The sequence below is a fragment of the Apodemus sylvaticus genome, chromosome 8 (assembly GCF_947179515.1).
Source record: "Apodemus sylvaticus chromosome 8, mApoSyl1.1, whole genome shotgun sequence".
In the NCBI taxonomy this organism is placed as follows: Eukaryota; Metazoa; Chordata; class Mammalia; order Rodentia; family Muridae; genus Apodemus; species Apodemus sylvaticus.
Window position 1 is genome coordinate 2,312,792 of NC_067479.1, and position 26,886 is coordinate 2,339,677.

Genomic DNA, 26,886 nt, shown 5'->3' on the forward strand with positions numbered 1-26,886 from the left:
TAATTTATGTGTATGAGTGTTTCTTCTGTGTGTATGTCTCTGTACCACATATATATCTGGTGCCTTGGAAGGCCAGAACTCTTAATGGTTCTGAGTGAATCAAACCCAGGCTCTCAGGAAGTGCTTTTAAGGACTGAACCATCTCTATAGGTCTAGTTGTGTAAATTTTTGCCATTTTATTATGGTTGTGTATATGATAAGGTCAGAGCACAATCTCATGGAATCAGTTCTTCTTCCACCTTTGTTTGGGTTCCAAGTATGAACCCAAGTCACCATGGTTTTGTAGAAGTCACCCTTGCCCACTGAGGCATCTAACTGGCCCTTGTTGAAACAGTGTTTAACTTAAGTAGCATAATATAAATAAGAGTATTGCCTGTTTTGAGGAAGCTGGCAATGTACAGAAGCTGGAGTGATACAGCGCTGCCTCAGTGTACCAGGCCTAGAGTTTCCAAGTTCGGAGACTGCCACTTACTAGTTCTATAGCCTTGAGTCCATCTTCTGTAAGTGATTTTATATGCTTAATATGAGAACGGAATGACTTAATTCACAATACTTGCTTAGAATATAAGGTCAAAATATTGACTTGGTCAGCCCAGTCTATTTTATTTTATTTCACCACCAAAAAACTCAACAGCCCTTTAAAGTTATTGCCTCATTACTAGATGGAATTTCATAAACACTAGGAACTGTACTCACCCCTTAGACAGGAAGCATTCAATAAAGATTTGTTTGTAAAAAAAAAAAATTATCTAAAAAAGCACACATCCAATGTATAACATCTAAACCTGGTGGATGCCTGTAATGCCAGCACTTGCAAAGTTGAGCAGGGATTGGGGATTAGCTCCACGACAGATTGCTTGTCTAACAAGTGCAGGGCCTCCCGGCTCAGTCCTCTGCCCTAGGGTAGGGGCAGGAGACTAAAATCTTCCTCCAGTACACAGCAAATTTGAGGCCAAGCTAGGCAAAGTGAGGCCCTGTCTCAAGAAAACAAACCCCACAGAAGAAGAAATATAGAAAGTGTAACTCCAAAGACCATACCTTCCCACTGAGGGTAATTTCGTAAGGAAATGTGTCAAAGTCTTAGCAAGAGCAAACGTAGATTAAATGATTACAGGATGATAAAAGTTAAGAAACAAAAGTGGTGTGGCAACACAAAGAACAATGAGAGACAGCATTCTGAGGCTGGCACCAGAGATAACCTTCCAGCTCACACAGCCTTAGTGTTTGCATTTCCTTAAAAAGAGTAAAAGGCTGAGCACAGCAGTACACTCTACACTCAGGAGTCAGAGGCAGGGAGGTCTCTTGTGACTTTGGGACCAGACTGGTCTACACAGAGTGTTCCAGAACAGCCAGGGAGCTACACAGAGAAACCTGTTTCTCAAAACAAAAAACAAAAAACAAAAAAACAAAAAACAACAGGCAGATCACCCAACTCAAATTTCAATGACCATAAACCAAACACTGTAGAAAATAAATTTTTAACTTTTTCTTCTGAGAGGTAGGGAAGGATTTGAGTCAGGTTTCTTCCATGTAACCTGGCCTGAACCAATGGTTCGTCCTTTCCAATGGTGTGATTACAGGTGTACAGCACTACCGGTGACTGAATGGCAGGGAAGTTTAGCAAGCACACTCAACCAGCTTTCAAGGGGTATACACGGAACATTCGTTTTAAGAAATCTGCTCAAGTGAATTAGTAAGAGTACTTTGAACGTTAGGGAAGTCAGTGCCGGCAAGGCCAGTACATCCCATATGGAAGGAGAAAGGAGGTTAACACAAATTCCAAATCTGTGTCAAAATGTCATCATGACATCCTGGGTAAACCACAGTGACGTAAACTACATTTCTAACCAGGCCTTGCAGTTCTTACCAAGAAAAATAAATTCAAAGGGTGCATTTCTCACGCACTACAATGGTGTCATTCAGTTTAAGCAGGATTTCAGGTCACACGTGTACCCTGTTAACAATCTTGACTTAGCACGGCATTTTCAAACTCACAGCCTTAACTATTCAAAGAACAATTCACGATGCCCCTTCAAAGTCGCTGCAAAGACAGCCAAAGAGCGTGTGGACTCTTACAAGCGCTCTCTAGAAAGGTGCAGGAGAAAGCCAACACTGAGAGACTCTGGGATCCAAGCCCGAAGGCCATCCCGGAAGAGCTCAGGAAAAGCTCGGCCCACTTAAGCCTGTTCCCTCGGGTATGAGTGTTCAAGAGATGCCCGGTGGCAGGATAAAGTGTGAGCGCAGCCTGCTCGGGACCCGGGCTGGCCGGGATGAGCCGTGGGTGTCGCCTGGGAAGCCCGGGCAACCAGGCCCACGCGAGCCCGGCTCTGCTCACCTTCAGCGTCCACAGCAGTTGCTGCGAGGACCGCCGCCAATGCCGCCTAGCCGCCAACAGCGCCATGGTCCTGACCCACAACCCCGCCATTGTCGACCCAGCAGACTTGCCAGCCGCTGACCTCTCACCCTCGTCAAGGGGCGGGGAAGGGGCGCGCCCGTGGTTCGGCCAATCAGGAGCCTTGGGTTCTAAGCTCCGCCCCGGGTTTGCAAGCGTGGGTGGGAGCTGGTCAGGCTGCCGCGCAGAGCCAGAGGACTTGGGGTTGTGTAGGGGACGGCGCTAGGACCCAGAGGGAGCCGACCCAGGAGCTCCAGGCTAGTCCAACTCCCTTACTGCTAAAAAAGCTGACTGGAGCCGGCACTCGGCCGCCAAAGAACCACCGACGGCCAATCGGGTGTATCCATGCCCCTTTTAATTTCTCGCTGGTTATTTTAAAATAGATCTCACCAATAAACGTCTCTCTATCAGGACTGGTGCACAATTACTTCGCCTGTCCTAGAGAATTAACTTGAAACAGTCACGAAGCCAGGCTGCGACATGTGGACAGCCCGAAAAACAATTTCAAAATTTGCGAATAGCAGAGGAGCTGCGAGTTCTTACCAGAGTAGGAACATAAATTGCAACGGATTACCTGTTTCACCGGCGCCAGAAGCCAAGCCCATTTTCATAGTCAGGAAACCTGGTTTCCCTTATCCTTCCCTCTTGCTACTGCCCTCGCCATCTTTGCATTTCGTTTGTTGTTGTTTTAAAGTCCTGTTTTTACTGAAGAGATTCCTTCAGTGAGAGGGGTCTGTAGTAGAAACTACTTGGCTCTATAAAAGGACTTAACCACCGAGCTTGAAGACCTAAGTTTGATTTCTGGGACCTAAATCAGAGAAGGAGAGCACCAAGTTCCACAAGTTGTTCTCTGACCTCCACATGCATATCATGTACACACACATGAACATACACACATACAAGTATTTTTTCCATCTGAAAAGTATGAAGTAAGTGCATTGAAGAAAAATTATAATATCCCATTGTAATTTTCATTTATGTATACTTTGTGTATAAGTGTTTTGCCTGCATGACTTATGTGTACCATATGTGTGCCTGGTGCCTGCAGAGGTCAAGGGGCATCAGATTCTTAGAAGTGGAGTTACATCAGTTTTGAGCCTTGTAGGTCCTAGGAATCAAACACGGATGCTCTGAAAAATCAGCGTTCTTAACTGTTGAGTCATCTCTCCAACCTTGATAAGGTCCATGTAAGCAGCCCATGAAATGCCTGTTTTGATCTCAACTTCTTGAAGCCTTATGTCAAAGAGATTTTCTCATTCTGGTCATAACTTACTAGATAATATTAACCCAATTGTGACAATCTTCAAAGTTCTCAGATATGATTGAAAGCTCCAACCCCACCCTCACAATTCTGTCGTAATTATTTTCATGGAAGCAAAATACTCAATTACCACTGTCCTTAAGGCTGACATAACTAGCTAGACCTTCTAATTATAGTCTATGAGAACAAGCAACATTGTAACTACTACTGTTGTGAAGCTACTTGTTTGTTCTTACAAAGAGGTTTAGTAGATTAAAGATAAACTTAACTCTGTGTCCCAAAAGATTAAACAGCTACAAAGTCTAATTTCTGCTTCAGATAAAGGGAGTAGATAAAATACTATGTAGTAAATACTCCAGAGGGAGGTCTGAATGAGTCAAGTCGTGGACTCCTTAAGATAACACTTGCCTTGGGCTCTGCAGCAGATAAGACTGAGTGGACACCCAGCTAGCAGAGCAGGGACAGCTCTGAGCAGTGAGTGCACAACTGTATAACCCACTATGCTCAAACCTTCTACATGCATGGCTTCAAATGTGCCTTTTAACTTTTTTAAAGATTTGTTTATTTTATTTTAGGTATATGAATGTTTTGCCTACATGTGTTATCTATGATGTGTATACAGCACCCATGGAGGCCAGAAGAGAGTGTCAGATCCTCTGGAACTGCAGTTACTGACAGTTGTTAGCACATGGGTGCTAGGAATTGAAACAGGATCCTCTGCAGAACAGCCAGTGCTTTTAACCACTGAGCCATCTTTCCAGCCCCAGTATTGTCTCTTGAAGGTCTTCTCCTTTCTGAAGGGAAACAGAGAGGGAATGTAGAAACAGATCAAAGGAGTTGGGAAGACTGGACAGAGGGTATACTGTGATCAGAATGTATTGTATGAGAGAAGAATTTATTTTCAATTTTAAAGAATTTCAATTTAGCTGGACATGGTTAAGCTCAATAATAATAACTAATAATATGAATGAATCTTAACACCTTTTCCATCCGCAGTGGATACACCTATAATATAAACATGGTACTCAAAGAAGGGGAGGCAGGAAGACAGTAAGAGCTAGAGAGGACCAAGAAATTTTCTTTGAGATTCTGTCTCCTAGAAATGACAGGGAGACTTGGTTCATCATACCTCAACAACATGGCTGCCTAAAAAAGACCTAAACAAGATGAATACCAATAGAAATGCTAACATGAAAGACAAAGAATTACAGGAAATTAAGGAACACTGAGAGTGGGAGAAATGTTCTTCCCTAGAGATGAGCATCCTATAAAATTACACAGTACCAACTGGATAGCCCTAAAACCATATACATACAAGTAATACTAAGTAGACTGAGCAAATTGTATTTATATATTTATGAATGTAGACACACACACCAATTAAAGAAAAAGGCAAATTTGAGATGGAGTGGGGGAAGGGGAGATTGGGAGGGATTAAAGGGAGAAAGAAAAGAGGAAAAATGATGCTATTATATTATATCACATATATTGATCTTATATTTTTATATAGTTTAATGTGCTATGCTTATACATATTAAATAAATTATTGTTTACTTTCTTACACTTAATAATAACTTGTATAATATATTATGTAAAACATATCTACATTACATATATAATATATGAACATATAAACTATATTATATTAACATAAAATGAATAATGTAAATGTTTAATAAATCATAAGTATAATACAATAAAAGCTATACCATATTTATTTTAAAATTTTAAAATAAATTTTAATATCAATTTATCACCTAAATTTGAATGGAGAAGTATCCCATATTAATGTAGATTATTCACAGACACATACTATATTCTATTTTTCTCTGTTTGCATTTTTAAAATATCGGTACAGTTTAGCTAAGAACTCACAGCAGCCATCTTGCCTCGGCCTTCTGAGTGTTCAGATTTCAGGCCTCAGCACCACCACTCTGTCCCTGCCATTTTTCTCACGCGGATATCAGTACCATGTGATCAGGGACCCACTTTTATGATTTCTTTTGACCTGAATTCCTTTTTATTATTATTGTTTTGTTTTATTGGTTTTTCAATACAGTATCTCTCTGTGTAGCCCTGGCAATTCTAGACCTCTCCATGTAGACCAGGTTGTCATAAAACTCACATAAACCTGCCTGTATCTACCTCTTTTGTGCTGGGATTAAAGGTACACACCACCACAGCAGGCTCTGGATTGCTTTTTTAAAGGTTTCTATTGTCGTGATGAAACATCATGACTCCCCGCCCCCACAAAAAAAAAGCAAACTAGGGAAGAAAGGCCTTATTTGGCTGACATTTTCACAGTTCATCATCAAAGGAAGTCAGGTTGAGAATTCAAATAGGGCAGGAACCTGGAGGCAGGAGCTGATGCAAAGGCCATGGAGGAGTGCTGCTTACTGGCTTGCTCCTCAGGGCTTGCTCAGGAGCAGTGGGATGTGAAAGTTATGATTTCTTAGATAGATAGATGATAGATGGATAGATAGATAGATAGATAGATAGATAGATGATAGACAGATAGATGATAGGCAGATATGCATAATATATAATAGTACTTATAGGTCTGCTATCAGGATGCAACTTTCTGAGAACCTATAACTCTTAATAGCAGCTTCAGTTTCCTATCCATGGAGCCCTGTTTTCTTCCTAGAAAGATTTTGACTCCTTTGGAGTTTTTATTAAGGGCTCTTATGAGAATCAGTAAGTATTGATCCAATCAGACTATGGCTCAATTCTCAAGTAATATAAAAAGGTGTGAGCCTGTAGTCCCAGCACTGCAGAGGCTGAGGCAGGAGAATCACCTGAACATGAGAGTGTTCCAGACCAGACTGTACATCATAGAAAGAAGACATCAGAGGAAAGGAAGAGAGAAGGGAATGGATGGAATTCTTTTGGAATACTGTAATTTCCTTGGCCTTAACTGCTGCCTTTAATGACAAAATTGTAAACTGTGCAGCTAGCACATTGGCTCTTCATATATTATTAAGTTAAGCAGCTTACCTGCATGGGAATGTCAGCTCCAGTTTCAGATTTATAAGTTAGTAGAAACTCATCAAGTCAAAATGACTTGTGAGATACTTGGGTATCAGTACACAGTCCAAGAATGGAGCAGTGTGAGGGGAATTCTGAGTGCTCATGAGAAAACTCCAAGAAAACAAGCCTTGTGGCCTCAGTTTCTTCAAAAACAAAAATTGTGCTTGGGTTGTGTTTTCATGTTCCTCCCAAGTATAATGGATAGGAGTCAGTTCACTTTTAATGGATAGGAGTAAGTTCAGGTTATTCATTACAACTGGTTAGTGTTATTTGTTTATATATCACGTGTAGCTTGTTCTGGTGATTGTGCACTTTACTCAGGTGACTCCTCTCTCTCTCTCTCTCTCTCTCTCTCTCTCTCTCTCTCTCTCTCTCTGTCTCTCTCTGAGACAGGGGTTCTCTGTGTATCCCTAGATGTCCTGGAACTCATCTGAAGCCCAGGATGGCCTTAAACTCAGAGATGCACCATCTTCTGCCTCCCAAGTGCTAGAATTAAAGCCATAGCATGTGCCTGGCTTCAGGTGACTCTTCTTAACCCTCAGAGTATAAACTGTCTGATGCTCTGAATAAAGTTGGCTATAGCATGAAATTTTAGTCCACTTAATTTTTAAGCCCTGCTCCCCAGTTCACACCACCAACTAGAGTGGTAAGCACTGTTTGTTTTTTTTTAATTATGACAAAATACAACATTGTAGTCACTTGTAACTGTGTAGGTCACTGACAGTACATTCACACCACTGTGCAGCCATTGCCATCTACCCCCAGCAAGGTATCAACTGGCAAAAGGAAAATCATATCATAAATACTTACTCTCCACTTTGCCCTGCTCCTAGAATCTGGCAACTATTACTTTCTATCTCTCTAATTGTGACTATCCCAGCTACCCACTATGACTGGGATACTCAGTTTTTCCCACAGATGTTTAGCTTTGCTGTTCACAATTTAAAACTCAAAAAATTCATCTTCTGAAAGGGACATGGTGAAAGTCTGCACTGGGCCTCTATGGAAATGGTCCTGCAATCTCTGGCTAACACCTAGCATGGTGGCCTCTCATGGATGCTTCTTATCTAAGGATGAAGAAATTAACCTATAGTCAGAAGGTTGTTCTGCCAGAGCCTCTACCTCAGAATTCCTAGGAATCCCCCAGGAACTAAAAAGTACATAAAGAAGACAGCTCCCCTATACAGACTGTGTCTTTGTTACTCACTGCTGTATCTCTGTATCCAGACCATATCACATGCACCAAAATATCTGTTAAAGGAATGAATTTACACATGTGTATTTGTAGACATTGTGCTTGATCTGATTGTTCCAATTAAAGTTAAATTATAGGCATGGACAAATGACTCAGTGTTTAAAAACACATACTGCTGCTTCTTCAGAGGACCCAAGTTTGACTCTCAGCAACCACACCAGGTTGACACTACAGTCATATGCACATACCTACACACAGATACATATGCATATACATAATCAAAAATAATAAAAATTAGGGGCTGGGGAAATGACTCAGTGGTTAAGAGCACTGACTGCTCTTCCAGAGGTCTTGAATTCAATTCCCAGCAAACACATGGTGGCTCACAACCATCTGTAATGGGATCCGATGCCCTTCTCTGTTGTGTCTGAAGACAGCGACTATGTGCTTACATACACAAAATAAATCTTTTTAATTTTTAAATAATAATAATAATAAATCTAAACATTAGCTAAACTCTAGTACATTTTAATCTGTATGTGTATACATGTGCATGAATGTACGTGTGAGTTCCTAGGACCAAACTCAAGGCTTCACCCATGTCAGACAGTTTCTCTGCCAAGAAGTACACTCCCCAGACACTTTGCCTTATCTCATCTTTAATCCTCTATTGTCTTAAGAACACCTGACTCTCAATAATATTAATACTTATTTTATCTTATGTACAGAGCAGTTTTTAAACTATGAGACTAAAAACATAGCTAGTAACAAATTTGTTGGATGAAGCTAAAATACCTTTATTTACCCTTTAAATATATGCCTGGGGAATTTTTATAGTGTTCTATGTTGTAAATTAATTTTAAGTTACTTTAATTATTATATTAACTCTGTCAATTTGTTTCTATTCATATTCAATTATTCCTTGTGTTTAACTTAACTTTTTCTATTTGGCTTTGTTTGCGTATGTAAATCATGTGATTTGAAAGTAAAGACTACATAAAATAGGATATTCCAACTCCTCCAGAGAACACTTTCTTTTTTTTTTTTTTAATCTTTTTTTTTATTATTATTTTTTTGTATTCGATATAATTTATTTACATTTCAAATGATTTCCCCTTTTCTAGCCCCCCCCCACTCCCCGAAAGTCCCGTAAGCCCCCTTCTCTTCCCCTGTCCTCCCTCCCCCCCCTTCCCAGTTCCCCGTTCTGGTTTTGCCAAATACTGTTTCACTGAGTCTTTCCAGAACCAGGGACCACTCTTGCTTTCTTCTTGTATCTCATTTGATGTGTGGATTATGTTTTGGGTATTCCAGTTTTCTACGTTAATAACCACTTATTAGTGAGTGCATACCATGATTCACCTTTTGAGTCTGGGTTACCTCACTTAGTATGATGTTCTCTAGCTCCATCCATTTGCCTAAGAATTTCATAAATTCATTGTTTCTAATGGCTGAATAGTACTCCATTGTGTAGATATACCACATTTTTTGCATCCACTCTTCTGTTGAGGGATACCTGGGTTCTTTCCAGCTTCTGGCAATTATAAATAGGGCTGCTATGAACATAGTAGAGCATGTATCCTTATGACATGGTGGGGAATCCTCTGGATATATGCCCAGGAGTGGAAAGCAAATGAACAATTCGGTTTTGTACCAGGAAGGAATTTTAGGCATGTTGCTATCTGGAATCCAAAGAGCTATTGTGCAAGGTTCTGACTCCAAGCAGTCTCCTGGAGTGTGCCTCCCTTCTGCCTGCTTCAATGTCTGGCTTACCTTTTATTTGCAATGACTATTTGACAAAGGACACAGCATTCAGGTTTCAACAAGCCTGTGATGGAATAGTGTCAACCCCAGGAGGGAGCAGGAGGGAAACTTCACCCAGAAAAAAGCAAGATAGTAACCTTTCATCAAACCCAAAAGAAGTTAAACAATCAAATTTAAAAAATAACGTCAAAAATGATAGGAAGTAACAATCACTATTCCTTAATATCTCTTAACATCAATGGACTCAATGCCCCAATAAAAAGACACAGACTAACTGACTGGATACATAAACAGGACCCTACATTTTGCTGCTTACAGGAAACACACCTCAGGGTCAAAGACAAACACTACCTTAGAGTAAAAGGCTGGAAGACAATTTTACAAGCAAATGGTCTCAGGAAACAAGCTGGAGTAGCCATTTTAATATCAGATAAAATTGACTTTCAACCCAAAGTCATCAAAAGAGACTCTGAGGGACACTTCCTGCTGGTCAAAGGAAAAATACAACAAGAAGAACTCTCAATCCTGAACATCTATGCTCCAAATGCAAGGGCACCCTCTTTCATAAAAGAAACTTTATTAAAACTCAAAGCACACATTGCACCTAACACAATAATTGTGGGTGACTTCAACACTGCACTTTCCTCAATGGACCGATCAGGAAAACAGAAACTAAACATGGACACAATGAAACGAATTGAAGCTTTGGACCAATTAGATTTAACTGATATATATAGAACATTCTATCCTAAAACAAAAGAATATACCTTTTTTTCAGCACCTCATGGTACCTTCTCCAAAATCGACCATATAATTGGTCACAAGACAGACCTCAACAAATATAAGAAGATCGAACTAATCCCATGCCTCCTATCTGATCACTATGGAATAAAAGTGGTCTTCAATAGCAACAGAAACAATAGAAAACCCACATACACGTGGAAATTGAACAATACTCTACTCAATGATACCTTGGTCAAGGAAGAAATAAAGAAAGAAATTAAAGACTTTTTAGAACACAATGAAAATGAAAACACAACATACCCAAATCTATGGGACACAATGAAAGCAGTGCTAAGAGGAAAACTCATAGCCCTGAGTGCCTCCAAAAAGAAAATGGAGAGAGCATACATTACCAACTTAATGACACACCTGAAAGCCCTAGAACAAAAAGAAGCTATTTCACCCAGGAGGAGTAGAAGGCAGGAAATCATCAAACTCAGGGCCGAAATCAATCAAGTAGAAACAAAGAGAACCATACAAAAAATCAACAAAACCAGGAGCTGGTTCTTTGAGAAAATCAACAAGATAGATAAACCCTTAGCCAGACTGACCAAAGGGCACAGAGAAAGTATCCAAATTCACAAACTTAGAAATGAAAAGGGAGACATAACAACGGAAACTGAGGAAATCCAAAAAATCATCAGATCCTACTACAAGAGCCTGTACTCAACACAACTGGAGAATCTGGAGGAAATGGACAATTTCCTTGACAGATACCAAATACCAAAATTAAATCAGGACCAACTAGACCATCTGAACAGTTCCATAAAGCCTAAAGAAATAGAAGGAGTCATAGAAAGTCTTCCAACCAAAAAAAGCACAGGACCAGATGGTTTCAGTGCAGAATTCTACCAGACCTTCAAAGAAGAGTTAACACCAATACTCTTCAAACTATTCCACAAAATAGAAACAGAAGGAACACTACCCAATTCCTTCTACGAAGCCACAATTACGCTGATACCAAAGCCACACAAAGATCCAACAAAGAAAGAGAACTTCAGACCAATTTCCCTTATGAACATCGATGCAAAAATACTCAATAAAATTCTTGCCAACCGAATCCAAGAACACATCAAAACGATCATCCACCATGATCAAGTAGGCTTTATCCCGGGAATGCAGGGTTGGTTCAATATATGGAAATCCATCAATACAATCCACTACATAAACAAACTCAAAGAACAAAACCACAGAGAACACTTTCAATGTTGTCATTCTGACAAGTCAAGAAGAGAGTTTCCAACCATTCAATCTTATTTTACCTCACGTTTATTCTATAAGGGTAGGTACTGAATATTTCTCCAGGCCTTTGTTTGTTTTGTTTTCCTTTCATTTTCTGTGAACTGTCTCTTAACACTAAGCAACCTCTTTCTTAGATAAGGTTTCATGAGCCCAGGCTAACCTCAAACTCTCTCTCTCTCTCTCTCTCTCTCTATATATATATATATATATATATATATATATATATATATCTGAAGATGGATTTCAACTTGTGATTCTCTTGCCTCATCTCCCCAGTGTACAACCACATTCAGAGTTTAGGGATATTAAACTCAGAGTTATATGTATGCTAACAAACATTCTACCAACTGAGCTCCAGCTCCAGCTCCAGTCTTCCTCCTTTTCATTTAATCAGCTTTATTGAAATATCATTCACATACTATAAAGCTTATTGTTTTCAATGATATAGTTGACAAAGATCATTTATATACACATATACACAATTACAAACACACACACACACACATATATATATACTTATAGATTTACAGATAAATTTGAATTATCAATCTTTCCATATGGATTATTAGTAAGACTTTCCTTACATTCAGATTATAAAGAAACTTATTTTCTTCTCTGTAAATGTAACTCTTATTCACCAAATATAATTGTCATCTTGGAGACTTCCGCTGAATAAGTTCATCTTTTCTAATTCTTTCTGAACTCTGGCTGGCTGGCTCAACTCAGCTGTTCTGGCTCAATCCTCTCCAAACTGACTGTTTCAATCTGGCTTGTCTCAGCTTCTCACTGAACTGCTCTGCTTGGAAAAACTGCCTTTCAACTCCGCTAACTGAACTACTCAAACTGATTCAACTGAACTCCACTGCATCGCCTGAACTCCACTGAACTGGGCTCACTGAACCTATCTCTGCCTGCTCTTAAGTTGCCTCCCTCTCTGGTCTGTTCCCGTGAGAGTTAGATGTATCCGATTTCTGACTCACTCTGTGAAATCTTTCTCTGATTTGTCACTTTGTCTGCCTGTCCATTAGACATCATTTTCAAACATGGCTGCTTCTTTCTACAAACATTAGCTACATTGTTTGGGATTAAAGGTGCGTTATTCCAGTAGGATCACACAGACATCGAAGGTCTTTGGATGTGATCCCTTCCCAAAGCAATCATGTTACTGGATTAAAATTCTTCTATACTCCTCTTTGCTAAATTTAAATAAATCTTTATTATTCTCAGGTCACCAGGCTTGTACAGCATGCACCTTTTACCTGCTAGACATCCTGCCAGCCCTCATTTTATTCTTAAACTTCTTTTGAACATTACAATATCCCCCTATTTAAGGTATAGTTATATGTTTTTAATAAATCTATTGTTTCATTTATTCATTTATTGTGTGTACATGTTTGTGACTGTGACTGTGAGTATGTGTTGTGTGTGTGTGTGTGTGTGTGTCCCTGCATGTGTCATGGCACACTGTGTATGGTAGTCAGAGGACAACTCACAGAAATCTATTCTCTCCTTTCTCTATATAAATTGTAGGGATTGAATTCAAGTAGTACAGCTTGGTGTAAAGTATCTTTACCCACTGAGCCATCTCACTATCCCTAAGTATATGTATATTTTTTAAATTTCCAGTTGTCACATGTCATTTTATAAAAGTTAATCTGGATTAAGGTCATATTCAGTAGTAAAGTACTCGCCTAGTATGCATAAGACTTGAATTCTACACCAACCACTGAACACACACACACACACAAACATTCATGATATAGATATACATGTACTATATAAATATATAATTATGATATAATATACATATATATCAATCCAAGCCAGGTATAGTGACAAATACCTATAATCATAGCACCTGTAAGACTTAAGAAGGAGAATCATCTATTTGAGGATAGCCTGAGTCCATTAAGCTCTGCTTATAGATTTCAATGCCTTTAATAGCCCAAAATTCCAAAATCTTTCTTTTTAAAAAAAGATTATATTAATTTAGGTGTGTGTCACATATACACAGATGTATATGTGTCACATGTATATGGGGTGTATGCCACATGTATACAGGTGTGTGCATATGTATGTCACATGTATACATATGAGTGTGCATATGTATATCACATGTAAACAGATGAGTGTGTGCATATGTGTGTCACATATATATAGATGTGCTATGCATATGTGCCACATGTATACAGGTGTGTGTGCATATGTGTGTCACGTGTATACAGATGTGTGTGTGCATATGTATGTCACATGTATATAGATGTGTGTGTGCGTGTGTGTATCACATGCATACAGGTGCTTCTTGGAAGGCCGAAGAGGGTATTAGAGCTGGAGTTATAGGCATTTGTGAAAAGCCTGAAGTGGTTACTGGGAATTTAATTCAAATCCTCTGGAAGACGAGTAAGTGCTCTTAAATACTGAGCCATCCCTCCAACTCTCCAAAATTTTTCATATTCTCACAAAGCAAAAGCCTAAGAGCCATGTAGTTGGTTCAGCACAATTAACAGTGAATTCCTGGAACAAATTTGTGTCCACTTCTCTTTGGTGTTGTTACAAAAACAATTTAGGGGTAAAGGAATTTATTGTTGTTCTTAATTCCAAATTACAATCCATCACTGTGGAAAAGTAAAAGCAGCAAGAACCTGAAGCAATGAATTTAATGCACAGTCAAGAGTGGGGAGAGAGAGAGAGAGCACATTTGTGTTCAGCTTGCCTTGTCCACGCTTTTGTTTTCTTGTTCTTGGACTTGCTGAAGCAGGGTTCCAGTCCAATAATATGTTTACATGTATGTATGTGTGTATGTATGCATGGTTTGTATGTTTGTGGGCAAGTGGAGCATTTGTGGAGGTAAGAAAACAGCTTGCAGGACTAATTCTTTTCTTGTATCGCATGGATCCCAAGAATAGAATTCAGGTCACCGGGCTTAACAGCAAGTGCCCTTATCCACTTTATTGGGCACTTCACCAGCCCAATAAATCACTATTGCCCAGAGTAACATGGAGCAGGAAATATTAAAAAGTGACTTTGCGACTCTGTTATTCTCCCTCTGACTGTTCAGAGATTTGTGAAAGATGCACTTCTGCCATGGGAGAGCCAGAGAAGCGATCTTACAGAGGCACAGCATCAGTTCCCTGATGTTGCATAGTATGAGAACCCTCTAGTGTGAGAGACAACTGTCCCTTGGGTCACTTAAGGCTTGGAATGGAGAGAAAAAAAGAAAAAGAGGGAAGAGAAATGGCTCGTTTCTCTCCTCAGATCCTTCCAGTTAGAAACCTCTTAACCTCTGAACAAAGATTTGTTTATGTGAAGCCAGAGACAGTCTTGTGCTAGCATTGTTAAACTAACCATCTCTCTGTTGGCATTAGCATCTCAGTCTCTTCCAGGGCATTTGAGTTGTGCATAGATTTGCTAAAACCGAAGGGCTTTTCTTTCAGATTTCTAATGTTCCGAGACTTTCCCAGCCTCAGTTACTTATACACTGACCCAGGGCCTCATGCAGGCTAGGCAGGCTCTCCACCACGGGGCTGTATCCCCAGCCCGTAATGCTTTCTTAACATCCTTCTCCCCTCTTAAAATACTTCAAAATACTCATGTCATAGAGGACTATATACCTATAAAAAGAGATAGTGAAAGGTCTACATAAACAACTGCAGAATAATTGCCAGGATACATTACTGAGAGAAAACAACCATGATATAGAAAAGTGTGTGCAGTTTGCTACTGTTTATCCAAAAAAGGAGAGATAAATATGTACATATAGAGGAACAGACTACAATTATCAATGGATGAACTGTGGAGATAGCTCAGTGGACAAAACCCCTGCTGCACAAATGTGAGGATTAAAGCTAGGATTCCCAGAAATGCATGTAAATGTAAAAGTCGGGTGATCACAGCCTACCTATAATCCCAGCACATGAGAGACAAAAGACAAGAGGTTCCCTGAGCAAGCTGGCTAGCTGCACTAGCCAAATTTTCAAGCTCTTGAGTTCAGCAAGAAACCCTGCCTCAGTATATAAAGCAGAGAGCGATCAAGGAAGACATTTGATATCAACATAGGACCTCTACATGTATACACATCCATATGTACACATGTATCTACATACAAGCATGCGCACATACAATACATACATATACATGCAAACATACAGAGAGAGAGACAGAAAGAGAGAGAAAGAGAGAGAGAGAGAGAGAGAGAGAGAGAGAGAGAGCAAATAAATGATGAAAGAGTTTAAAGTCCTTTCCTCTGCTCTGTCAGTCTGTCAGACAGCACACTCACAGGCAGAGACTGGAGAATCCACTGCACCCTGGGTGACATCTAGACCCTTTCTGGCTGATATGATTAGAGTACCATGAAGATTACACACAGGACTCCAGATGCATTTTGTCTTGAGAACATCAATGAATCTTACAACTGCTGCTTGGGATTTCACCAGTTGTCAGTGGTTGACCAGCTGTCTGGAATACAGCCAATCTCCATAAACAAGCACCCTTCTCTGTGGCTCTGTCCACAGTGGTGAAACTTACAACCACAAGCCATAAAACAACTTGAATCTGATGACGAAACTAAAGGGGATGGTGACATTACCATCTATGACAAAAGTGTATGTTAGGTGTTTGCTCTTATTATTTATTTTTAATTGGAAATCGTCAGTGAGAAAGTATCCCTGGGCGCAGTTACCTACATAACCAAACCTTTGTGAAGGGCCATGGCAGAAGGCAGATGCTGCGCATAGAAGTTAAATCCTGCTAACGTGAGGCACTCTAGGATTCCCATTTTTTAAAGTGGAACCTCTCCCTCCTATGGAGACACTATAAAATGTCAGATTTGAAGCCACATGGTAAAGTTGCATCTGTGGAAATGATCCCGTACCACTGTTGTGGAGATAAACCCCTACTGCCCTCTATGCTGGTGGGAGAAAGTTTTGAGACCGCAGCTGTGAGGAAAGACCTCTGGATTCCCTTTGAGGTCAGACAACAGGGAAGACTGGAGGCCTTTCCAAAGTGGCTCTGCTCCCAGCTTGGCTGCTGCCACTTTGTGAATGCAGCTGAAAGAAGCTAAAAGGGACACTCCCTAGACATGTGCAGTGGCACAGAGCTCTGTCCCAGTGTTCTGGGTACTGCCCTGGAGTCAGTCACACTGGGAACAGTGACACCCTCCCACTCTGGGGAAGGCATGCAGGCTCTTAATGAAGTCATATTTTCCTTGGTAGAATATGACATTGCAATGGGTCATACTTCCAAAGTAAGTATTTCATTCCCAAGGACATGGCGGAGAACACACTGTAGACTGACTGAGTCTGGGGAAGGTTCAGCTGAACTTATGTAGGATGATATACATCCTCACAAGGTTTTTTTTTGTCCTGGAAAACAAAGAGGAACAGTGAGTGTTTCCTCAGGGAACTCTGTATGTGATTTTTATTTGAGCTCTCCCCATGCCCTTAACTGCAAAGTCCCATACTGGTATCAATTTTCTTTCTATTGTTGTTGCCAACAAACATAACAATCCTCCAAATGGGACAGAAAACCATCTCCAGACATAGATGTGTAGGGACTCTATTTGGGTACCTAGAGATGCTCTGGCCACTGAAAGCGGCCTTCTGTGTTAGGATGACCCCAGTGAAAGATTCCTGAGTTAGGATTGTACAGAAATTGGTGTAATGCTTGCCAACCAGCAAAGAAATTCCAATTTGCTTCTTCTAAAACCAGACAAGGTTACTATTGGCCTCAAACCTTAGACTGACACCTCCCAGGTGAGCTAAATACTAGATGCAGATATAGGTCACCATCACTGGCCCTCTGACCCTTTAAAACTCAGCTGCCAATGTTTATGCACACTTAAAGCTACAGAGTGAAGGTATTGTATTCTTGTGATGGGGTACAGGGATAGAAGGTGAGTAGAAGCAATGGGATACCTCCGGCAGGCTTATTAAAGTGGAAAAAAAAACTAAAACAGTTAAATACAGGAAGGAAAGAAGGGAAGCTAGGCATGCTGGAATATACCTGTAATCTCAGCATTTGAGAAAGAAGCAGAAAGATCAAAAGTTCAAGACATTTCTGGTTTCAGGCTAGCTTGAGCAACACATACATTGAATCTCTAGTCTTCAGGAAAGCAAAAAAGGAAGAAATGAAGGAGGGAGGCAAGGGAAGGAGGGAAGGAGGGAGGGAAAGGAGAGAGAGAGTCACACTATTAAGAATAAATGATTATCAGTGTAGCAGGTAAGTGATAGAATGAAAACAACAGATAAACTGTACATTCTAATTAACATCATGCAAATTTTTCTGAGATGAGCTCTTCTTCTGCATTGCCCGTGGACTATAGACACACACAACTGTGACCTGGATATTTTAAATAATTCTAATAGTGCCAACTTAAGCAATCACTGTGTATCAGAAGCAAACTGAAACAAAGTAAATGACTAAGAGAGCTAATGACCACCTACCTAATCATTAAGCCCATTGACTTTGCTTCAGACTGGCACTCAACATGGCATAGCTGTTCATATACTGGCCATGAGTCACTATTAAAGTTCTCTTGGTTTCTAAGTATCAGTCGCTCTCAGTGTTCCTCCATGTCTGTGACTCTGTCTCTGTCCCCTGCTGTGTGTGTGTGTGTGTGTGTGTGTGTGTGTGTAGCACATCTGGCTACATAGATATAGCCCAATCTCTCTCAGTGTGTTTCTGTCTGTTAGTCGCCCTCTGTGGAGACACACATCTGCCTACATAGACCATAACCCAGGCTTTCCTAACAATTCAGCCTCAGACTCCAAATACTAGAATAGATAGGTAGTCTCATTGTTTCGTTTTTAGTATTTAGTGCTACTTCCTGTTACCTATTTGTGGTTTTTGTATGGGTGTGGTACTGTGGATCAAACCCAGGGCCTCATCCATACTACATAAATGTGCTACCACTGAGTTGCAACTCTAACTCACAGTTCCATTCTACTTTTGGTTTTATTTTGTTTTGTTTTTGAGACAGAGTCTCACTAAGTTACATAGTCTTGAATGGCCTCAAACGTATAGAAATCTGCATCTCTCTCCCTCCCAAGTACTGGGATTAAAGATCTGTGCCAGCGTCTCCAGCTAGTCTCATCCTTAATTTACTCTTTTTAATCTACTGCCCACCTGTAAGACCATATTTATACCTCTCTACTTTCTATCAGACACTTAAAATAATATGTGATTAAGCAAAATAAGAAAAATGATTTTTTTCTATGAAAATCTTGTATGGGCCAGGAATTGGAGGCACATGCCTTTCATCTCAGCACTAAGAGGCAGAGTCAGGCAGATCTCTACGTTGGAGGCCAACCTGATTTACAGAATGAGTTCCACGATAGCCAGGGCTACCTACAGAGATCCTGTCTTGAAAAACAAAAACAGACAAACAAACAAACAAAACAACAACAACAAAAAGATCTAGTTATGGAGAATGAAAGAGTATCATTTTAAAAGAATTCCATATAATAGTTAGTATAGCTCAGAAGTAGGATGCTTACCTGGCATGTGAGGGTAAAAGTCTCAGCACTGCACCTCTCTACTCTTAAAGTCTTTAGCACATCATTTTGCAATTCTACTTCAACCCTGCCCATTCCTCAAAACCTAACTCAGACTTTATATTCTGTGAGACAACAAGTTCTCTCTGATCAGAATTACATTGTCTCTCTTCTTGATAAGGCAATAGTACCTTTATGGCATGCACTGTATTATGACAATATATGTCTGGCTAGATGTTTCCACTGTAGGACATAAGCTTTTTGAAAGCAGTGATTTGGGAAATGTTTCTAATGGGGAGAAAAAAGAAGAAAGCAAGAAAGGCAGAGAGACAGCGGAAAGATCATAGTTGAATTCGAAAGGAGTCAGTAAATTCACCTCTCTGAGATCCAGGATAGCAGAGGCAAGCACAAACAGAAAAGACACCAACTTACAACAGTGAACATTCATGAAACTCAACGTTTCTAAGACTGAAATCTGCAATCTACTCATCAACTGATACAGGCTGTACTGATAAAGCAAAAATCTACATTTCCTGAGCAGAGCAATGTTACCATTGTAGTCTTTGAGAAACCACAGATTAGGGCCAGCAGGGTAAAGATGTTTGCTGCCAAGCCTGGCCGTCTGCTCAGTCCCTGGAGCCTGCATGATAGAAGGAGAGAGTGACTTCTACAAGTTGTCCTCTGACCTCCATACACTTTCTCTGGCATACCCACACACACAAGTAAATGAGATAGAAGAATACTTTTAACTATATTGTTGACAGTCATGTAAAGAAAGCTGGGAAGATCAGGATGGGCTGCGTGTATGACTCAGTAGAAGAGCACTTGCAAGGCCCTAGGTTCGATCCCCAGCACCACAAAATAAATACTTTTTAAAAAAGAAACTGGAATTGGCAAAAACAGTTTCTATATTACAAAGTATAGCAACAAAAGTAAACCTAGGCAAATAAGACTATATCAGATTTTCAATGTTCTTCGTATCAAAGGGCTCAAGAGAAGGAAAGGCAAATTTGGGGGATGAAACTGTCAATCATGACAGTTCAGGCTGACTGTAAACTTGACAGAATGTAGAACCACTGAGCAGATAAAGCTGTGCTTGTCTGTGGGGAGTTTTGAGTCTGACCTATGAATAAAATAGAGAAGGGAGCTGTATAGCAGTAGTAGTCACCTCTGCTTCCTGAGTGCAGATGCACTGTGACTGGCCATCTCATGCTCCTGCTGCTAAGCCTTCCCACTGTTCAAGGAGAGGTGCACTACAGATCTACTTGTTATTAACTCAAATCACAGTTAGGGATGGCATGGCTGTCATGTTTGCCTCTCCTTTGGTTCAATCACAAACAAACAAACACAGGACTTCATATTCATTGGGATGGAGATGATCAGAACAGTAAGATCTGTAGGGAATTTTTCTCGACAGAAATGTATTCATCTATGAGGGCTGGGCACGGTGACCCACGCTCTCAATATGAGTGAGTGCTGTCAACCTGAATTCAGTCAGCTGAGCCCACACAATGAAAAGAGGAAGCAGACCCCTAAGATTTGTCTTCTGACTGACACTCACAGAAAATAAGATCTTCAAAGTCAACTCAGCGTTAGCTCTTGTCCTCTGGGATCATGTTGGAATCTACAGTGGGTTAATCCCTTCAGGACCACAGGACAGCAAGATTCTTTGTCCCCTGGAGCTGCCCCCCTTCTTCCTGGGACTTCTCTAGTCTTCCTTTCTAACTTGGTTCTGCTAGAATATAGAAGGAACAGATCTTGAACAGGCCAAGCTCTTCTGAACTTGCAGATATGACTCTTTTGGAGCCCTGCTGAGGTTCTGGGCAGATACCTTCTGATTTCACAGTCCAACACTCACCTGCAGCTTCTTAGTATGAAAGAACCCCTCTTCCAGTGTCTATTCACAGTCCCACTACCAGGGATCCATAGTTCTCTGCCAGCCTCTCCTCTTGTAGACTGCCTCACCCTATAGCTAAACCCCAAAAGTTCTCCTTCACAGACAGACAGACAGACAGGCAGGCAGGCAGGCAGGCAGAAACATAAGAGAGATAGACAGAGATAGAGAGACAGAGACAGAAAAAAGAAATTGGGGTGGGGGAGAAAAATCTTTGTAAAAGCTTTTCATCCTTCAGTGGGCAAGGTGCATGTCTTGGTCAATTTATATTGTAGACTATGTGCTAAGCTAAGAATATATCATATTTACCATTTTGATTAAAGACCTGTAACCTAAATATAATCTCAAGCAAACATCAAACAAATTCAAAACAAAATCATTCTCCTTTTTAAAATATTAGCTTTCTTCAGAAATACCACTGTCATAAAAGTTGAGGAGCAGGCTGAGGAACCTTTTCCAAGGGAAAGAAGCTGAGCAAACATGATCTATAATGTAGGAGCCTCTAGTGGAGGAAAAATGCAAATGCTATAAAGGGCATCATAAGCAGGTGACAAAATGCAAAATGAACTGCACATATGTTTCAATGTTAGATTCCTGACAATGGAAACTGTAGAATAGAAATATACAATGAAGCATGGGGGGGGGGGCAAAGGACCAGAATGTGTGCAATCTATTCCCAAATAGCTCAGACACAATCTGTACACACAGGGAGAGTGTCTCTTTAACCATGAATTAAATAAAATAAATGAAACTGGATAAAAGGTAAACAGATATTTTGGATACAATTCTTGCAATCTATCTGACATTTGACATTATTTGCAAGTTAAAAGAAATGGTTGATAGGTGCTAGAGAGGTGGCCCAGAGGGTAGAAGCACTTGTTCATCTGCCAACTGACAGGAACTTTAGTTCCCTTATTGGGTGACAAATGTCCACCGGCAGCTGTAGTTCAAAGTTATCTAAAGTCTTCCTGCCTCCTTGAGCACCTGAATACCCCCCCCCTCTCTCTCTCTCTCTCTCTCTATCTATCTATCTATCTATCTCTGTGTGTGTGTGTGTGTGTGTGTCTGTCTCTTTCTCTCTTTCTCTGTGTGTATATGTGTGTCTGGCTTTCTCTCTCTCTTTCTCTCTCTCTCTCTCTCTCTCTCTCTCTCTCTGTGTGTGTGTGTGTGTGTGTGTGTGTATGTGTGTGTATGTCTGTCTGTCTCTCTGTGTGTGTGTGTGTGTGTGTGTGTGTGTCTGGCTTTCTTTGTCTCTCTTTCCATCTCTGTCACTCTCTCTCACATACACACAAAAAAAATTAAAATAAATATTTGCTTTACAGTGTTTTGCCTAAAAAAGAAAAAAATTTTTCTCTCCTGAATCTCCAAGAATATGATTGATTTGTATCTTTAATAAAGAGAAAGGAACCAAGTATCAAATATCTAATTTAAAATAAAATAAGATCTATTTTATTTTATGAATTCAAGTGTTTTGTCTACAAGTAGATATGTGTTCCATGTGTGAGCCTGGTGCTGGCAGAGGTAAGAAGAGGGTATTGATGCCCTGGATGACTGGGAGTTATCACCTGGGTGCTGGAAACTGAACCCAGGTACTCTGCAGGAGCAAGTGCTCTTAACCACTAAACCATCTCTCCAGACCCCATATACCTCATCTTAAATAATTCTTTTAACCCTCTTGTCTTGCTCTTAAGTTTTGTTTTTGTTTTTTAAGACAGCCTTACACTGTGGCCCAGGCTGCCCTGAAACTCACTCAGTTCAGATTGGTCTCTAATTCAAGATAATTCTCCAGTCTCAAACTGCCAAGAACTTGGATTACAGGCATGAGTAACTAGGCCCGGAATATTTTAACCATTTTAACATGAAAAAAACAGCATATAAACACAGGAATTTTCTTTCATTGTTTAGTTTTAGAAATACTAAGAACTGATCACAAAACCTAGGCAAGGACTTGGGTATTTAATTTCAACTTAAAATCTTTTTACTAATATCATTTTTGAGACTTGTGTATACTATCACCTAAACACAGGTGATTTACTGCTACAGAATAAACCAATGTGTTTATATAAATATGGCAACTTATTTACCTATTTATTATTGACATCTATGTGTGTTCCTCTGTGCCTTTGTCATCATTAAACACTCTGCCTACCGACATTTTTCTCTTCACGAACATGGTGTATGAGCTACCTCGGGCACACCCTCCTGGGACTTATGAGTAAGATGATCCTCTGGGGCTGGAGAGATACAGCTCAGCAACAGACCCATTGAAAAAGCAAAAGGCCCAGCACTGAGAAAACAAAGTGTGTGGTGGGGAAGACATATTCTTGTATAATCTTATCTGTGCAGGGTTCTCTAAAACAGATCTCTTTCATAAAGAATAATAGAAATTCAAAGACAAAAAAAAAAACTTGCTAACAGAGAATAGATGGAACCTCCAAAATTAAAATAATTAGTCTTGAGCCAGGCATAGTATCATAGGCCTCTAATCTCAGCACTTTCGACACAAAGGAAGGCAGATCTCTGAGTTTAAGGCTGGCCTGATCTACATAGTGAGTTCTAGGACAGCCAGAGCTAAATAGTAAAACCCTGTTTCAACAGATAGATTGATAGATAGATAGATAGATAGATAGATAGATAGATAGATAGATAGATAGATAGATAGACAAAATAGTATCATCGTTTTTTCCCACTCACACCCTGATCCCTTATTGTCTTATCCTATTTATAAAGAATATGCAAAAGTAATATGTAGGAAATGGAAAGATGGCTCAGTGGTTAAGAGCTCTTGCTGTTCTTCTAGAGGATTCAAATCCAATTCCCAGCACTCACATGGCAATTTACAACTGCCACTCCAGTTCCAGGGATCCAATAACATTTTTCAGCCTTCAAGGATAAGTCACACATGATAGTAAAATATACATACATGTAAAATACATTTTTAACATACATATGTATATATATCATGCATATGTCATCCATATCTATGCATATATCATGTCATATCTTTTTTAATTTGTCATGTTTTGTAAAAATAGAGTAAAGTCAAGATAACATAAATGATGAACAGCAGAGTTAAATTCTCTGGGTATAATATTCATGCTCATATTTCCAGTACTCTAGAGGATGAAGCAGGAGAGTTGCCTCAAGTTCAAAATCAGCCTAGGCAATATAGCAAGTAACAGGTTATTCAAGGATACTTAGGCAACACCACCACTGCCACCGAAAAGTTAAATAACTGAGTCCTGATTCTTAATTTGTAATCAAAGAGTCACCTGAAGTACCTGCCACCACAGGACACAAAACACTATGGTTGGGAAAGAAATAATGCTCTGACTCCCACTGAATTCTTGACTGTCTCTTCATAGCATATGACATCAATGTATTTCTTTTTCTTTTTCTTTTTTTTTCTATATTCTTTGTTTACATTCCATGATTTTCCCTTTCCCAGTTCTCCCCTCCCCCTAAGTCCCATAAGTCCTCTTCCCTCCACCAGTTCCCCAATTGACCCCTCCCACTCCTCTGTCCTGGCAATCCCCTACATTGCTGCATCAAGCCTTCCCAGAACCAGGGCCCTCTCCTTCCTTCTTCTTTAATGTGTGGGTTGTGTTTTGGGTATTCTGAGCTTCTGAGCTAATATCCACTTATCAGTGACTGCATTCCATGTGTGTTCTTTTGTGAATGAGTTACTTCACTTAGGATGATATTTTCCAGTTCCAACCATTTGCCTATAAATTTCATTAATTCATTGTTTTTAATTGCTGAGTAGTATTCCATTGTGTAAATATACCACATTTTCTGTATCCATTCCTCCATTGAGGGACATCTGGGTTCTTTCCAGCTTCTGGCTATTATAAATAAGGTTGCTATGAACATAGTGGAGCATGTGTCCTTATTGCATGCTGGGGAATCCTCTGGGTATATGCCCAGGAGTGGTATAGCAGGGTCCTCCGGACATCAATGTTTTTCAAGTGAATGCTCATAGTCTGGGTCCTTCTGCATGTCGCATGGCTACATGATATTCCCTAGCCATGGGATTTGCTGTTTGATCTGGGATTCTACTTGAAGATATTCCAGAGGCTGGGCCGCTCTCTAAACACACTAAGCATACATGTGAACAGCTCAAATGTCCAAGTGTTTCCATCAACGGCCACTTCAAAAGTCATAATAACTTACAGGTGTGATCGTGGAAATGCCCTCTGCTCTCCTCTGCTCTTCTTGAACTTTGCCTCCTCTCGCTGGACCATTTTAAAAAACAGCAATGAATTCTTAACTTGGCTTGGCATTTCTCCATTTTCTCTTCCTTGGCTTTGGGGCTTTTAAAAAGACATTCCAAACTCTTCTAGGAAACACGAAAGCAGATGCAAATGCTTCAGCATGTCAACTCTTTGGTTTCCTTAAATCCTTATGTTATTTATTAGTTTACTCAAAGTAGAAAAAGCATTTAAACTCTCCCTGAGAAGATGCATACTAGGGAATTAGAGAGGCAGGTGGGTAGTAAAACTCTTGTCTGGTTCCAATCCTGGGAAATGTTTGATGGACTACAGCATCTGCTCTGTTTCTACCACTGCTGAAGACAGGCTCTCCTGCCTTACTACCATCTCCAGAAAGAGCAATGAACCCTGTATGAAGGCAGCTTAATCCAACACTTGCATTAAGACTTCTCAAAGTGGCATTGTGACCTTTTACTCCTGTGTTGGTTCAAACTCATGCATGCACATATGTTCACATGGAGAACAGAAGTCAACCTCGGGTGTGGTCCTCAGGAAGTTCATTTTCATTCTCATCTCCCTGAGACCCTAGGCCTGTCAATTAGGCTAGAGTGGGTGGCTAACAAGCCTTAGGGATTTATCATTTCCCCAGTACTGAGATTATAAATGTGTACCAGGAGTGGTGGCATATGCCTTTAATCCCAGTACAAGGGAGGTAGAAGTCACAGTCGGATGAATCTCTGAGTCTGAGATGAGGCCAGCCTGGTCTACAGAATGAGTGCCAGAACAGCCCCAGGACAACACAGTGAAACTCTGTCTTGAAAAACCAAACCACCACAACAAAAAAAAGTTTGCTACCCCAACTAGATTTTTTGCACCAGTAATGAGGATTCAATTTAGGACTTCATCCTTCCATATCAAGTACTTTACTGGCTAAAGTATCTTGCTCTTGCAGCACTGGAAAATATAGTCTTTATTCTGAGAAGTCACACAACTATGTCAATATTAGGGATTTATTAAAAAAAAATAGACACCGCTACTGTAACATTTAATTAGTGGTGAGTATATAATATCATTTAATGCACTTTCATGTATCTTTGAAAATTCCAAGTAATTAAGTCAACAGATTACCATCAACACTAAAGACTTCTATCTTCTCCCCATTTCATACCAAATTGAGCTATCAAATTTTTACCAGTCTAATAGGTAGAAAATAGTGTTTCTTTGGGCTGGAGAACTGGCTCAGTGGCTAATAGCACTCACTGCTCTGACAAAACACCCAAGTTCAGTTCCTAGTATTCAAATCAAGTAGCTCACAACCACCTATAACTTCAGTTCTAGAGGTTCAAATGATCTCTGGCCTATACAGGCACCAAGCACACACATAGTTTACGCAAATACATGCAGGCAAAAAAAAAAAAAAAAAAAAAAACAGCCGTGTAAAATAAAGATAAACATAAGTATAAGAAGAAAAGAAATTGGGCTAACGAGAGGGCTCAGTGCTTGCTCTCAAGCCTTATGAGCTGACTTCAATCCCCAGGACCTGCATGGTAGAAAGAGAAGATGAACTCCTCAAACTGTCCTTCAAGCTAGGCATTTTGAATTCAGGGGCAGGAGGATCTCTGTGATA

General features: G+C 40.1%; 1 protein-coding gene across 2 annotated transcripts in view; it reads right to left on the bottom strand.

Annotated features, from left to right (window-relative positions):
- Pcca (propionyl-CoA carboxylase subunit alpha) overlaps nucleotides 1-26,886 on the bottom strand; it is a 774,935-nt gene that overhangs the window by 367,434 nt on the left and 380,615 nt on the right. Inside the window, exon 1 of one of the 2 annotated variants that reach the window (XM_052190574.1) lies at nucleotides 2,336-2,478. The exons of the other annotated variant lie outside the window; for it this stretch is intronic. Within the exon in view, the coding sequence (XP_052046534.1) occupies nucleotides 2,336-2,425 (90 nt within the window). The 5' untranslated portion in view covers nucleotides 2,426-2,478. Of the gene's footprint in view, nucleotides 1-2,335; nucleotides 2,479-26,886 lie in introns of those variants that run through there. 2 annotated transcript variants of the gene reach the window in all.